The 16658-nt window shown below is 40.0% G+C and overlaps 1 protein-coding gene across 1 annotated transcript; it reads right to left on the bottom strand.

The window, feature by feature from the left end:
• Positions 1–2033: 2033 nt before the first annotated feature.
• LOC126471190 (protein enabled homolog) lies at positions 2034–16392 on the bottom strand. Its single transcript, XM_050099300.1, has 4 exons — positions 16184–16392; positions 8668–8986; positions 4985–5100; positions 2034–2097 (listed from the first exon to the last, which is right to left on the bottom strand). The coding sequence occupies exons 1-4, from the start codon at positions 16390–16392 to the stop codon at positions 2034–2036; spliced, it is 708 nt and encodes a 235-aa protein (XP_049955257.1).
• Positions 16393–16658: the final 266 nt, after the last annotated feature.

A 16658-nucleotide genomic window follows, 5' to 3' on the forward strand; every position in this document is an offset into this window, starting at 1 on the left:
ACCCTCGAAGTTAAGATGTTATTGTGTCTAATTATTACAGGGGACTAAAGAGGGATTCCATTAGTAGTATAGCGCTGAGAACGATGACACAATTTCAGTAATAGGAAAATTATCAAAAAAGTAAGAATTAAACCAGTGCATAAATAATCAAGATGAGGCATTGTTCATTTTCTTTCAGTTTTATCATGCAGTTCATAATTTTTGACACAGAGGTGCAATTAGAAAGATATAAGTAAGTAAAATAAGAAAAAAATCCACAACTGTAGCCAAAATGTAACATATTTATCATAGCATACTTCATATTAAAAATTTAACTAATAAGGTCAATCTAACAGCTAAAATCACAATTATGTGCCTGGAAACACCACTAACGATAAATTATGTTATTGGTGTAAGTAACAAAATCCATTATCATGCATTCAATTTCCATTTATCATATTATGCATAAAAGTGTTCATGTAAGAGTAATATCTAATGGTAAATATTTGTTTAAATTGAATTTGAAACTAAATTTTAAGAAAAACATTACATGTAATATGAATGTAGTATCTATACATAACACTAAACCAGTAGTGTTAATAAATAACTCTATCAAAGTTGGGATGAGCATATGAGAATTATCAAAGGATTCAGTGTATAAATTTCATTAAGATGTTCTGATGCCAGGGTATAAAAACAATACTGAAGTACGTTATCACGATACAGAATTACATAAATAATATAAATGATGATGTATGTAACGATATGATAATGGTAATTAATGATTTTGATACAAATGAGTATCCATCTAACATATTCCACAAGTAAATTAAAAATTCAGAATGAGTAAGTGCAGGAAATGGAAAACCAACAGTTTGGAAGAAAGGATAAGCTGTTATGTTACATTTTATCTAAAATTGTCGGTATTAATCATTTATGAATATTTTTATAACCTTCAATTTTACGTTAAAACGACTATGGAACGCGCTCCACTGTTATCTGCATCTTATCCAGAACCACTCAACATTCAAGAGGGAACTCAAGACATACATATTAGGGACGGTATAGCCACCATTGTGGTGCCCCTCTCATCTTTTTCTTTCTCCTCTCCATCATAGCTTCGAATTTTACCATTCTATTTCTCTTCCTCTAACCTATCTACCTCTTCTATATCTCTTTCACCCCCATTCCATAGTCTTATGTCTCTGCTTGATGAGAATAACTCAGAAGCTGCAAGAATATAACGAGAAAATTCCCAACTAGCAATAGGACTGACATTCATAAAAGAAAAATATGTTTACTTTCATATACATAGTCATTATTATTATTATTATTATTATTATTCTTGATTGTTATAATTATTTTTTTATTGTTATAATTATCATTGTACTACTTTTATAATCTCTATTTTTTTCTTTAACATTAATACTGTATAACATGTTATATGCCCTTAATGTTCTGTAGAAACTGAAATTTGTTGAATCTGAGTATGCCTGGTTAGGTGTAAGAGAGGGCCTGAAGGCCCTAATCTTGCCAGGTAAAATAAATGTATAAATAAATAAATAAAATAAATAAATAAAACGAAAATAAGTGATGAAATTTGATGAAAATATTTATGATTTAGTGTTCACATAAGACTTGTTATTCTGATAGTCTGAAGATTATTGAAACTGCACATGCATTTTTAATGCCATGCCACTTGCTTATCCTGCCTAAGATTCTGTCTTGTTGCAAAGAACTAATCTGAAAATTTATCAGTTTCATCATGAGGGTTGAGGAGCTACTTGAAAGAGTTTGGAAAAGGAAACAAAATTACCATGAGAAATGAGTGCTAAATATATGCCTATTCTAATCATATGTAGTGGGGGCATATCATGCCAAAACAAAGATCGTAATAACCATCACATGAAGTCAGTTTTAGTGGATTTTGCTTAATTTCAAGAATGTGGGACAAATGAGGAAGAGTGAGAGAAAACTAACCTCTATGTGGCTGAGTGTGGAACTATGTGGTTACATTGGTGTCTGTCACTGGACACAATGCCAGGAAGGTGGCCCTACTTGGATCCATCCTCACAGCCATGCTGTGCAGTGTGCTGCAAATTTGATTCCTCAGTAGACCTGAAACAATGTACATGCAGGCAATCTGTACCAAGCGTAGTAACAAGATGACAATAATTTACATAAATATATTGATATTGAAAATCTGTTGTTTTGATGATGATATTTAATTCACTTGCTCATTTTCGTTTTTATACCATTCCATCTTCAGATGTGCTTGTGGCAGTTCGTCTCAGCCATAACACTGAAATATACAAAGTGATCGAAAACTTGACCACACTCGTAATCAGCAGTGCTACTGAAAGAATAAATTAAGCTAGTTCTTTTGTATACCAATATAAATGCAAAACATACAGTATCCAAAGTTTCTTGCCTGCTTAGCAGGCAAGAGTAAATTAAATGGTAGTCAATAAAATGGGTGATTAGATTATCAATGAAGAGTATATTAATGAAAAAAACTGAACCACTCCCCATCCCCAACCCTGAGGTTCAATCCATCAAGATGAATCAAACCTAAACAGTAATTGAAATAACCTCATCTTTCGTTTATGGGCCAATTCTAAAATGTTGCAAGATTAAAGGGTCTTAATTGCTGATTCCTTTTTTCCCTCTATAACTGCCTATCTTTGATGGTCCTGTTTTACTACAAGAATGAATTGGCCTTAAACTCAGCTGTCTCTACATGTTTTGATGATCTTATTACAGCTCCTGTGTCTCATTCAAGTTGAACCTTGTAACAGATGGTGTTGAATGTTTTATGAATTAATCTACAGTTTGTAACACTGAAGCAATTTGATAAACATCTCGTCAAATTAGATATATCGCTTATGTAAATGGTAAATGTGATATACTGTGAACATTAAGCATGCCTTATACTTGAGTGTCAAATGTCTTAATAAATTTTCTTTTATTTTGTATTTGAGAACTTGCTATCAAAGATGAAGTTAAAAATAAATGCTTTGGTAATAGATGCTAAGGAAAAATTTTACAGGAAAAGACAGCATGGAGCGCTTTTTAAAATTTCCGAGTATTTTGCTTTCCTGTGCTTTTAATTACGGTGGATTAGTGTGTTTATCATACAAGAGACATTTTGTCTATGGTAGATGTTGGAGACATTAATTCTCACTAAAAAGGAACTTTGTTCAGTGATTAAAAGTCAACATTAGTGGAAAAGGCATATCATGCTGCACAGGTAGCAATCGGGCCATTACTGGAAGCACACTCAGTGCACACACAATGTTAAGGATAAAGCTTTAGGGACCTGAATATTAATACTTGCTAATCATTGCAGCGCTTCAACTGAACCGTATTTTTTGACTGTCTTAATTTTTCAGTGTAGACCATGCCTAAGAATACCAAGCTTTCAGTTAACAAGAGTGTGGGTTCACAAATCAAACTGTCAGACAGCGAAAGATTGGCAACCAAAACAGAATTTAAGCGAAAGAAATAGGCAAATATTATGGATGTACAGTCTGATGCATGTGGGACGCTGTTTCATATGCCATCGTCTAAATCATAAATGCTTAGAAAGTAAGTGGCTCTTTGATTAAAGTTATCCAATTTAAGTTTATTGACTTCCCACATGCATACAGACATAGTTTGCCACAATCTGCCCTTACACTTACGGATCACAGACACAATGGTCACATAAAGTGATGGTGTAGTGGTAGGGAGCCTGATAACGGATCTACTACTGTAACGGCTTCTGTATCACTTCAACGAAAACAGTAGTGAGAACATAGAGACGAAGACGGAGCTGTGGCTAACTGTATCTTCTAAGTGACTCGATGAAGCTGCATTGATAAAGTTATTGTAAAATAAAGATCCCAACTTACAGGTGATACTACAATGTGCATTCTTTTACAGTTTCTTAGTATCCATAGTTTCCCTTATAAACTTTGTGCAATTATTGTATCATCATATGTGCATAAAGTGTTCACTAACATTATTGTGACCACTTGTAAAAATGTAGGCACAATGAAATAAGGTTAATTGTTCATTAAGTGTACTAGGCTGTTGATTCACATGATGGAGAGGAAAACTAAAATGGTCGCACAGATTTGTCAATGGGAATTAGCACACTAGGAAAGTATTTTCCCCTATTCATTTACAAACGCTTGTTGCTATGAGACTTGCCTGTGAAGATACTCCATGATCACATCCTTCTCAAAACTAACAGTTAACATGTATGTATTATTGTTATGTCTGACAATGTATTCGTTGTAGTACAGTCAACAGTACTTCCTAATAGTTTTAATGACTATAACAAGAAGCTCTCAGTCACTTTCTACATTAATGTCTGGTGTGTACATTAGGATGAAGAACAAATTAGATGTTTGCTCTAAGCGGTAAGTCTAGAGGTGATTTTAATTACGTGACTTAGAGTGACTTATAGTTTCTGTGTTGGCTGCCATTATCACAAATGGAGTATGCACTAGTTACATATAAACTATAACTACCAGAGACTACTTAATGGAGTATATATCATGTTTCTTACCTACTGCCGACGTCAGTCATCAAGGGTCCTGCTCCTTTCTGCAGTGTTTCAGGTTCACGACTCTGACAAACATAGTTACCTGGATCTTCAGAACTGGAAGATCTAGGCTTGACGTTGTCCAGAGCTTTGACACAGATCGCAGTGCAGTCACATTGCGTATTATTTGCTTTCAATTGGTCGCAGTCTGCTCGTTGTTTTGCACCATCGGTTCTGGAGACTCCTATAGCATTATCGTAGATAGAGTCCGTCTCACGTACCGCCTGATGATCAGTCCTTGGAAGAGAACAAAGGTAAGTACAGCTAGCGTATCTTCATAGAACTCACCACTTTACAACGAGAAGTTTCATTTTTGTCTAGACTGCGACTCGAGTAGAAGCTTTTCAGTTTAGATATGGATCCTCTACCAGGCAGGCAAAATGAAGTTGACAGAAGAATCTATGAATATCTTACCTTTGGGCATTTTGATTATCTTGCAGTTCGGCGATGGTCGGTACTACAGCATCTTTGCTTTCAGTTTTGAATGCGGGCTTGGAGTCACAAGATCTCTTCTCCCAAGAAACTGTCACCTGTGTAATAAGCATAATAAAAGTGTGCTACTGTGGATCTCACAATTCCAGTCATTATCAGCTTCTGGCAGCTTTTACTTGAATTTCATTAAAAAAAGTTCTTAAAGATGTATGCTAATCAGATATTGCAAACAGTGGTGAAAATCATGCGAAACAACGAGAGATATCGTAATGTGTCTAAGTTGTGTCCGTTTTATGGAAACCCTCTTAGAAGATCGAATATTACGGTGGCCGTTTGTAGTTTTGCTTCCTAGTCTTCCGCATGACAGCTTTAATGTAGCTTCTTGCCTTTTGGAATGAACAGCTGTCTAAAATGTGATGGGATAGGAAAGTATAAACTGTCGTGTGACACCGATACCATGTAAAAGCGCATAGATGCGTAGTCTGCAATAAAGTACTAGTATGATCATGAATGCAGGAAGATAATTGTTGGGATTTGGCACATGAAGACGATGCGTGACATATGACATCCCAGATTCTCAGAAGCTTAATAATCATCGGTCTGCCGTGTCAAAAAAGCACTGTAAGTGTCAATTACGGGAAATTTCTTCCCACCGTGATGTGCCCAGCCACCCCATTTCTGGACGCAGTTGTGAAAGCCTGATGAACATTGTCCGTACTAACAGGCAAGTAACAGTGCCACACCTCAAGTTTGCCGGAAATGAAGGATAAATAACAGATTATCCGATGAGATGCGTGCTACGACCTTTGACGTACCTGAGATACAGAAGCAGAAGTTCAGCAGGATTGCTCTCAGAATCATCTTGACATAGGGAAAGGCCCTCTAGTGGGTAAGACTCACATACTGACACCTGGGTAAGTTGGAGTGTCACAAGGCCTTCCAGCCAAGAATTGCAATAGTTGCAAAAGAACTGTGTAACATGATAGTGATACAATAAAGTAGTGAAACGAAATTTTAAACTGTGGATTGTATACAGTGGAGAAACGCACTCAGTCAGTGGTGATTCTTATGATCGGTTGCTAAGTGTCATACACATCTTTAAAGAACACCATACGTACTAACCATGGTGGTTTGTAGTAAGACAATTCGTCAAGTTACATAGCTGCAATGGTTTTTGGTTTTGGTGGAGGGAGGTCTGAGTAATGTATTACGTAGTTTATTAGAAATCTTTTACATACAAAAATAATCTTAATCACTCCAAAATACATCCGGAGGTAGGTACAGTATACGTCACTTTCATTTCATGAATTTCGACATACTAAAGGAGTTCCTACAAGATATACGAAGCACTTTTTAAGTTTTCAGTATCTGATTATTTACGACAATATTTTCAATCACTTAACTATCTCGACGCATGATGTTTCTATGTCAGCACATTAAGAAAGAAAATTCATCGATATCAGCGATTGGGGAGATCTTCGGTGATCAACGATTACTTATTGTTTCTTAATATTTGTTGGATATAAAGCTTTGCTCACCCAAACAAGAAGATTCATTGAATAAAGTTTGGATTCAAAAATTGGAATATCGCGGGTAAAGCGCTCAAACTGCAAAAAGATTTTAGTGAATGAGTATTAGAACAGACAAGCGCATGTGACTGAGATGTAAGTTTCTAAAGCTGCAAAAAACCGACTGAAATAAAAGATCCTTGGGAACGTCATTCAGCTGGCATCTCGACAGAAAATGTCGTGAACGTGAACAATCTTGTTCTGGAAACCCACAAGTAGATTATCGAAGATGTTAGTAGCCATCTCAAGAAATTTTATCAGAAGAACGAACGTGAAGACCCCATTCGAGACAAGAGTTTTTATAACGAACAAGAGTAACATCACATGGAAGTCGGCATGAAAGTCAAACATAATGTCAATTGCATCCAGACATTCGTTGCAATATTCAGAATAGCGGCGAAAGTTTAGCTTCTGACGACGATCCCAAGTCATGGCTTTTAAGGGAAAAACTTATATGATGATGGAACTGCTAAAGGAGAAGCTGAACTGAAAAGTTCGTTGTTAATACACTTGAGGACATTTTGCACAGCATGTCATTGGTAGGTAGGCGATGACTTAACATTTCCACCCGCAATTACATGATTACTGGTGGCTGGATTACAGTCGGTGAAATAAGCCGTTAAGTTAAAATTGTGTAGTAACCATTCGTTACAGTACCCCATACATACCCCGTACAAAACGACAGCCGAAGTACAAAACAGAATTAACAGGTTCTTTTGATACCCCTGTACATTTCTTGCTCTTACCGTTTTCTCAGGGATTTTATCTAAAAGACTACAATCTTATGGTGGTGCGAAGTTCTCTGTCTTCAATTTCGTAACCCTGTATCCTTACTACTACGCCGAATTTCGTGAATTTCAGTCTCCGAAAAATTTGTGTAGCACTTGATCATACTGTCGAACCGAGGAATTTTCTCTAAAGTGGAAAGTGCAGTGATCTCATACGTGAGGCGATGAAATTTATACGCTGCTCTTCGACACAGTGCTAGCAATTTACATGCGATCTTGTAAAGAAAAGTGCATATCGTTACAGAACCCCTCTTTCCCAGCAAGTGTCGTTGTTTCAACACCTATCTTCACACAGCAAACATCTCGCACAAGGTTTCGCAGTTTGCAGTAGTATTCCAACATCTTGACCTACATGTCTGCTTACGTTGAAGGCGTGTTGCTATTCACAGTTTTCGTCCACAGACCCCTGCTACGGCGAGGCAACCATTACAACAAGAACGACATCACATTATAATTAACAGCATAAAGCTTCGCTGTATGTACTCTAATTCTGCTCTATATAATCACCCTTTCTGTGGAAATTATTCAGTTTTGCACCAGACAGACATAGTCATTCGTAGACGTGCTAAATATATTTCAGGTGGCACCGTGTTTGGCGCACTGGATTCGCAATGGGAAGGACGACTGTTCAAATTCTCGTTCGGGCATCCATATTTAGGTTTTCCACGATTTCCCTAAATCGCTTACGACAAATGCGAAGATGGTTCCATTTAAAAGGGAGTGACCCATTTTTCTTTCCCTTCATTCAGTGATTCCAGCTTGTGCTCCGCCTCTAATGACCTTGTTAACAAGACGCTAACCTCTAATCTACCTGATGTATCGAATTTATATTAGAAAATATACCTACCTTGTACATGGAAATGTACTTTCGAGTTTTTATCTGACGAATATGGTACTGCTAAAACAAATAACCTAACCATTCAGAGTCATGGACGACAAAAAGCAGTATTGCTGTGCACGTCGCTGGACCAGTTGTTTCGTTTAGTGTACCATCAAAACAAAAATGCATATACACAATCAGACATACTGAAAGGACTGATAATTGCAGACTTACAAAAAAAAAAGGCTCAAATGGCTCTGAGCACTACGGGACTTAACAGCTGAAGTCATTAGTCCCCTAGAACTTAGAACTACTTAAACCTAACTAACCTAAGGACATCACACACATCCATGCCCGAGGCAGGATTCGAACCTGCGACCGTAGCGGTCGCATGGTTCCAGACTGTAGCGCCTCGAACCGCTCGACCACTTCGGCCGGCTGCAGACTTTCGTGGAAGAATGAGAACACTGAGGGAACAGCAGTACTTACCAACACTCCTTCGCGCCCATTAACGAAAACATCTTTGCATGTAATTCCACGCACTTTTAATGGGACTGCTCTGTTCTTTCCATGTGCTTCTGTTGCTTGCGGTGGCTCGTCTTTTACTCTCGGTCGTTTGACCTCGGCGTCAGCTTGGTCTGCGACGTGACGACGACGCTTTTCCTGATACTGGCGTTTATTTTCTGGATCTGCAGCAGCGGCTCCAGCAGAAACCATTGGGCTGCTGACGATGGAAGTGAAGTTCCTAGCGCCATTGCCAGGGCTTCTTGGGTCCGGAGCCTGTGTATCCGCTTCCAGAACATGCAGCCTGTGGAAAATATTACCCTCACACTTCATGCACATCTGTGTCGGTAAGTAGTTCTACAAGGCTTCCTGGAAAATTTTGAGGTGAACACAAATAGGTACATGACATACAGATCAGTTCCAAAAACGCGACATGAAATAAGAAATAAATGTGAAGCTCAGGGACACGTGGAATTCTACACAGCGATTCGAATCTAACATGATAACTTGTATACGAAGCTGGTCGACAGACATACGACTACTACGAGGATATTGAGACACACTGAATCACAAATAAAAACCACCGCCTTAAATGCCAGAGTGTCGTGTTGCTGAAAGTGAAGTGAAAATAAACTGAAAGCTATGTTGAGGACGATACATAGTGGTTATTTTACAGGCACAATTCTGTGATCGTGTAGCGAAACAGTATTGTTAAAACGGTTAATGCACTCCTCCTAGGAATATCGTAGCCAAAAAAGATAAATCGTGGTCGTTCTAAATGCTGTTGAAGAAAGGAGATAAATTTGATGCTGTCGACGAAACTGGTGTCAGAGTGGCTTCATGGAATTCGGCGACTGAGCTACCTACCTGATCCAGCGTAGCCTCCATGGGCCTACATGAGCTTTAGGGACACATGCTGCTCTTCATTCACATACACACTCTTCGCATAACCTAATTGGTATTGGATGAGAACCTTTTAAGAGGTTACGCATTTAGCAGGTTTACAACTCGAACGTTGGGACATCATACGTTCTCTCCTGCCTTACGATGTCAAAAGTTTTGAGAGAAAACCTGTTCATGTTTTCTCGCTTTTATACACTCTGTATTAACAGTACTTCATAAAAACATTTCTTGTATTCAATACAGTCTAGTTGACTCGTGCGAATGATTCGCACTGTATCCTGGTCACCGATAGGTAATATAGTAATGCAGGAACAAGTAAATACAAATAATTGTTAATAAAAAGTACAATGCTGCAATACCAAAATACAGTATAGAGGCCGGGGTAAGTTGGTGCAACTCCTGCAGGAGGTTGGGAATTTACTGTCGTGTGATAAACCTGACAATGTATTTTGAAACAATATGGACCACTGTCAGTAATATCAACCGAATTAAACTTCAGTGAAGCAAATGCCAGAGCATTGTTCAACTGTCTGATATTTTCTAGGTAGTTCTTACTATCGTCACAATTCTTCTCTATAAGTTTTCGACGCTCTTCATAAACTTCAATGGGCTGTAAGTTCACCTTTGCCTTGTGGCAACACATAGTAGCTCAATTGTCACTGAACTCCGCAGCAAACAGCAAAGAAGAGCAATGTATGCACATTTGGTCCGTCTTACCAATGTTTTGAGTTTGAACTTCATCGTCTTTAGTGAAAAGACGGGCAGAACAAAAAGTTTTTGAAAGTTTATATAGTTGTCTTCTAGCACTGATAGTTTGATGCAGATGAAGCATGTAAGTCGGTGACACAAAGTCGTTACTAACTTGTGCCGTTGACCATTAAACCCAACTTCTCTGCGACCGTCCTGAGCTTCTTTGACGTGCTGAATCCGAAGTGTTCTTTCTTCGTCACTGTGTCTGGCATTTCATTTTCTGCCGTCTGTGACACGTTGCAATAAGTATCCTATGATTCACATTAATGTTGATTGATTTTATTGTATCCGACGAGCAGACTCTAACAAACAGTTATGTTACGTGGCAATGATCGAGGAAAGCATAAATCAATAGATTCTTTAAAACGGTAAGTTAAAAGCGTGTGATTCCTAGACATTTTGCAGGGGGAGCAGTAAGAGAAACATGTTCATCACGAATAGCCACGCGGCACTCTCAGCGAAGATATTAGGTGCAGACAAAGTGCTGACGCAGCGCAGTGTATGAGGGGCTCTGATACACGTCTTCACCGTAAGCAGGGTTGGCGTTATCATGCGATAAGGACGGTCAGAATGTCGCTTAACAAGACCCGACGGCCCACTGCCTCCTGCAACCCGCATAACTCGTGCGCTTACAGACCGACAGAGCACGAAATTGAGTCTCGAGTAAGCAACTCATTTATACTGTATCTCCAAGAGTCGACGTGTACGCGGTAGTAGACTCTATACTTATGAACACAGCGCTCTCTAGCGGCTGTTACGCCTACATGTGACTGCCAAAAGCTTCAGAAAATGTTCACATATGAAAATGCTGCGTTATTTTAATGATCGGGAGATGAGGGGAGGAAAGCCTGAAAGAAATTGTTGATGGATTCCAATGCACATATTTCGGAAAAAGTGATGAGCGCTCCACCGATCTGGTCTCAGAAGAGCCACTAGGGACCGACCGACTGCCATGTCGTCCTCAGACAACAGTGTCATTTGTTTGCAGTATGGAAGGGCGTGGCGTCAGTGATTCGCTCTTCCGGTCGCTGTCGTCTTTGCAGACCTTGAGAGTCGCTACTTCCCATTCAAGTAACTCCTCAATTTGCCATCAAGAATCTGAGTGGATCCCGTTCCTATCCTCCTCCTTCTCCCGCCCCCCTCACCAATGAAAAGTCCCTGGCAGTTTCAGGAACTGAATTCGGGTCCCCCTACATGGAAGTCAGCCATGCTCACTAACCCACGGAAGTGGACTAATTCACGTAAAAATTACATTACTTCCTTGAAAATGTGTATGTAATAACAGATTTGAGCTTTCAAATGAAGCTTTAAACATCTGTAACCACATAAAGCGACTGGGAATCGATATATTTGGAGGAAAGTACGCTGCAAAAACCGCTATCAATACAGATCTCACTAATTTACTCGGAATTCATACCTGTTCGTTGTTTGCATCCATAGCTTCCACTTTAATCCCAAACAAGGTATTCCTCTCGACAGTTCTTGCTGATGTTTGAGGAAAAGTTCTGTAAAGTTCTAGATTCATTTCCTTGCACTTAAAAAAATTGTAGCACTTAAAATACTGTAAACATCCAGTCCCCAGAAAAAGATATTTCTTACGCTAGAGCTCTGTAAAATCATATTTTCGTAGAATATAAGTTATACTATTACAATCATCAAATGCGGCGCTCTTGTATGTGCAAGTGCTGAATAAAATGAAGTTAGTGTTCGTTATTCATCTAACTACACCTTGTTCTACGTGATAATATTGTGATACACCTCCATCAACAACAGAAATTCCGCTTCGTAGTTCACCGAAATCCGATATAAGGTTCATGAGCTACACCACCGACAAGTTGTCGCCTTCGGAAAGTAGCGCAAGCTTTACCGAATTGTAACTCTAAATCTAGTAAACATTAAAGAGATAACTTTATGAAAGGTGTTTTCTTTTACAGTAATTGGCACACATCAAAATATTAATGCTTTTAAAAAATATAAGGTTAATTTTCTCATTTTTCGTACGATTTGAGATGGACGTCGCACGTGTTTAAGAACCGTTTTCGGTGTACCTGCATACTGGCAATTCTTATTTTATGTGTACGCATTAAATAATAATTAAGAAATATTTCGGATAGATGAGATTATACCCATATGCAGAAGAGAAAGATTCATACATTCTTAAACATTTCGGATAAAGTAATCGCCCACTAGGAAGATGTTTCGTCAGTTATGTATCAGCATGGTGCCTTGATTCTACTGCCACTTCAGTATGATAAACAAGAATCTCTGGGCGTCTCTCATCGTTGTTTAACGTAGTCCATTCAACTGGATGGTCGAATACAACTCGTATGTCTCTACTATGATTGATATTACTTCTTTTTATTACTGGATGGAAATTCGCATTCGTTTTCATGGGAAAATGGCCATCTACAGTATTTTATGAAACCTTTTCGATGAAGAATGCTACCTACCACTGAACTGTCTCCTCGTGATACTATTTTCATGTACTAGTACAAGCGATCGAAGTGACGCAATGGCTACAATATTATACTCTTCGCATTAGGGGCTCAAACCTCCATCCGACGATTCATCTTATGTCTTCCGTCTTTCCTTTATTCGCTAAATGTAAATTCTGGGACGGTACTTAAGAGAGGATCTATTTTCTGATGTCAAACCTCGCCCTTAGCAGCTCGAGCTACTGTTCTGTCTCTAGTTGCTATTATGTCGACTGCGCATTAAACCCAATCCTTTCATGACCGCAGATTGGTAATTACAGCCAGTTATTCAGCTTTTGTCGCACCTGTGACGGTATTCGCTAAAGGTGGGCGTTCTTCGCGCCAGGATTAGGCAGTTATTTTCTTTTTTTTGTGTGCTCCGATAGTTTCCTTACGAAATACCAAAATGAACTTTCAAAAGAAGATGTCATCTACATCTACATCTACATTTATACTCCGCAAGCCACCCAACGGTGTGTGGCGGAGGGCAGTTTATGTGCCACTGTCATTACCTCCCTTTCCTATTCCAGTCGCGTATGGTTCGCGGGAAGAACGACTGTCTGAAAGCCTCCGTGCACGCTCTAATCTCTCTAATTTTACATTCGTGATCTCCTCGGGAGGTATAAGTAGGGGGAAGCAATATATTCGATACCTCATCCAGAAACGCACCCTCTCGAAACCTGGCGAGCAATCTACATCGCGATGCAGAGCGCCTCTCTTGCAGAGTCTGCCACTTGAGTTTATTAAACATCTCCGTAATGCTATCACGGTTACCAAATAACCCTGTGACGAAACGCGCCGCTCTTCTTTGGATCTTCTCTAACTCCTCCGTCAAACCGATCTGGTACGGATCCCACACTGATGAGCAATACTCAAGTATAGGTCGAACGAGTGTTTTGTAAGCCGCCTCCTTTGTTGATGGACTACATTTTTTAAGCACTCTCCCAATGAATCTCAACCTGGTACCCGCCTTACCAACAATTAATTTTATATGATCATTGTAATCCTGATCGTATGCGTGTTGCCATATACCTGCTCTGCGTTACAACGTTCAGTTCAATAAGACGTATACATCTTGCTTGAGCAGTGGCGTTTTGCTGGCAAGCCAGCATATTTGCAAGTACCTCGCCTTCGCGCTCTTATCTTTGCTTGTGGCGCGTACTGAGTCTTGGCTGCCTTATCTTTGCCGGAATAGTTAAATGGAGGCACTCGCCAAGGGCGTGACAGTTGGCGTTCGATGCTACCTGAGGCCGGAGTGTGCGTGTAGTGGAGCGGGAACCGATGACCTGTAAGGGGCAGCTTGGTGGGGAGCCTATCCTGTCGCCTGTGAGGGAGCTTGTTTCTGCCTTGGGTTGCGTGCTGCTAGTTCCGGACGCGGCTGTCTACGGTCGTCCGCCTGCTGTACCCGGCGCAGGCCATATCGGACGTTAAGTGAGATTGTACATAGGGCATGTCTGTGAAGGTGAAGAGGGCTGCTACCTCACTTCTGGTAACTATTAGCGCATGGGTGTTACCATTGAAGTAAAGGTGTGCCTATGAAGAGTTCATGGTGTTCAAGACAAGTGTTAAATATTAATATAATTCACGAGCGTGCCTCTTCCAGCTCGTGAGAAATTGTTGTTTGATGTAATATGTAATCAGCTGCAAGACCATAATCTGTTTATCAAATATACTGCTTTCGAGTGTTTGGTAGCCTTAGCGTAGTGATCCCCAGTAAAGCTTATAATGAAATTTTCAAAATTGTGCTCGTTACGGTTTTCACTGAACAGTGGGCCATAAGAGTTCACGTAATTTAATTGTGACTAAGATTGGAGTGCCCGCTGGCCTTGCTAGTAATTGTAAGTTTTTTTAATGTCTTAATAGCAGGCAATTCTCCTTAAGGTTATTGATAAGATTTGTGCTGTTGGTTGTACCTTGTCTGTGTAGTTCATTCGTAGTGGGGACAAAGGCAGTGTGCCGATTTATTAGTGGATTGTCCCTGCGGACCTGTTGAGTGCGCTTGTTAAATGTTACAGCTGGCTGACTGGTGTTTTGGAGTAAGCACTACCTTTCCATCTATGGGTACCGGGCCTGTGAAATCCTGGGTAGCGGGAGGTGACTCCGGGTCGAAGCTCGAGAAGTGGGTCTTGTACGAAATGCCACCTTCCGTCTTGGGTTCTTCAAGCTAAGTTTTCGTTCTGCCCTCGAGCGACCTGGCGTCACTCCTCGCTAATTAATTCTGGCGCTAATTGTGTTTACTTGTGTATTTATTGTATTTAGTATATTTATTAATCCTTGTCACAAGAGCAACATACAACTGTGAAAGGTTGTTGCGGTGTTACTCTTAGTAACACTTCGCGCTGACTATTTGTGTTACTGAGCCTTGGAGCCGAAGTTTGAAACCTTAGTAAGCCTTAGTGATATTGATTGTCTCTTGTGTGTGAAACAAGTGCCTTTGTATTAACTTCATCCTGCTATTTATTGGGTGTATCTCTGGCAGGTTGTTATTTAGGTAAATGTTTTGAGAACATCAGGTCTCAGTGAGCGAAGACTAGTCAGGAATATTGTATTTCTTAATTCAAGCCGTTAGGCGCATAATTGTCAGTGGTTTTAAAATTTTCTTATATATAAGATAGACTTTGTTTCATAAAAGGACATTGGTAGCAGATTCACTAAATTCTTGTGACTTACTATTCTTATTACCTAAAGTAATCAGGAGTAAGATATTGTCGTTTTAAAGGAATTTGTTGATATGACTGTTAAATAAAATGAATGATAACGAAAGGGGTCTAGTCCCTCCTACTGTTTCCCCATTCCCTAGTAGAAGAATGTTTCAAAAGAAGAAGTCCTGCTCGTTTTTGTAATCCTGATCGTATGCGCGTTCCATACACCTGCTCTGCGTTATAACATTCATTTCAATAAGACGTATACATTTTGGTATTGCTATTTTCACTACCATTAGTGATATTGTATAGAGAAGTTTCTCCACTGATTGGTTACGAATAGCCTGGGAGTGGTGGCGTGCTCCTGTAATCCAGCGACCTGGAGGCCGGGTGTAGTGGATAGTCTGAGGATGGGAGTACTGTTTCGCAGCATCCTGTGTTGATCTGGCGTCCGCACTGAGATCGCCATCCATATGGTCGCTGAAGAGGAGTCTTGGGCGACCAGGTTAGCTAAGGAGGGGTGCACCGGGCCGGTTACGAATAGGGATCCTCTGGTTCTAGTGTAAACGCATTGCTGAACGTTACTAACTGAAACTACGGACGCTGGTATAAGAAGTAGAATAAAGTACTGTGATATGTAGATTCCACTACGTATAAGCAAATTATGTGATATATCTGAGGCATAAGGAGATGTATTCATAATTTTTTGACGAACATGACAAAAATACTTACGGTTTGTTTACATAGGTTCCTAGATGGACTAGCTGATAAACCCGACTACCGATAACCACCATCTTGGGTCCAGCAGGTGGAGCTGGTGGTGGCTGCGGAGGCTGCGGGGGTGGCACTGGTGGCCTCGGCCGCGGGGGAGCAGGCGGGGGTGGACGAGGCCTCCTCGGGTCAGGCTGCGGCTGCTGCTGCTGCTGCTGCTCCTCCTCCATCTCGGGCCCCAGCACTGTCCCAGCTATCAACGCCTGAAGCACAGTACATGCTCGCTGCTCTCACAACAAACCATACTTTACACCTCTCTGCTGGTTCAGATTTTACTTCTTGAGACCAAATGTCAAATTAACGATTTTACTGTCATTTTGCCATCCCGATTCAGTCCATGCTGGTAGGAATAGTTGGCCGGTAATACACAGAGCGACTTTTCGATGTAAACGGAAAAATCAAACGACGTACAGATACCGGTAAAAGGAAGTGAAAA

This window comes from Schistocerca serialis, chromosome 3 (assembly GCF_023864345.2).
Source record: "Schistocerca serialis cubense isolate TAMUIC-IGC-003099 chromosome 3, iqSchSeri2.2, whole genome shotgun sequence".
Lineage (NCBI taxonomy): Eukaryota > Metazoa > Arthropoda > Insecta > Orthoptera > Acrididae > Schistocerca > Schistocerca serialis.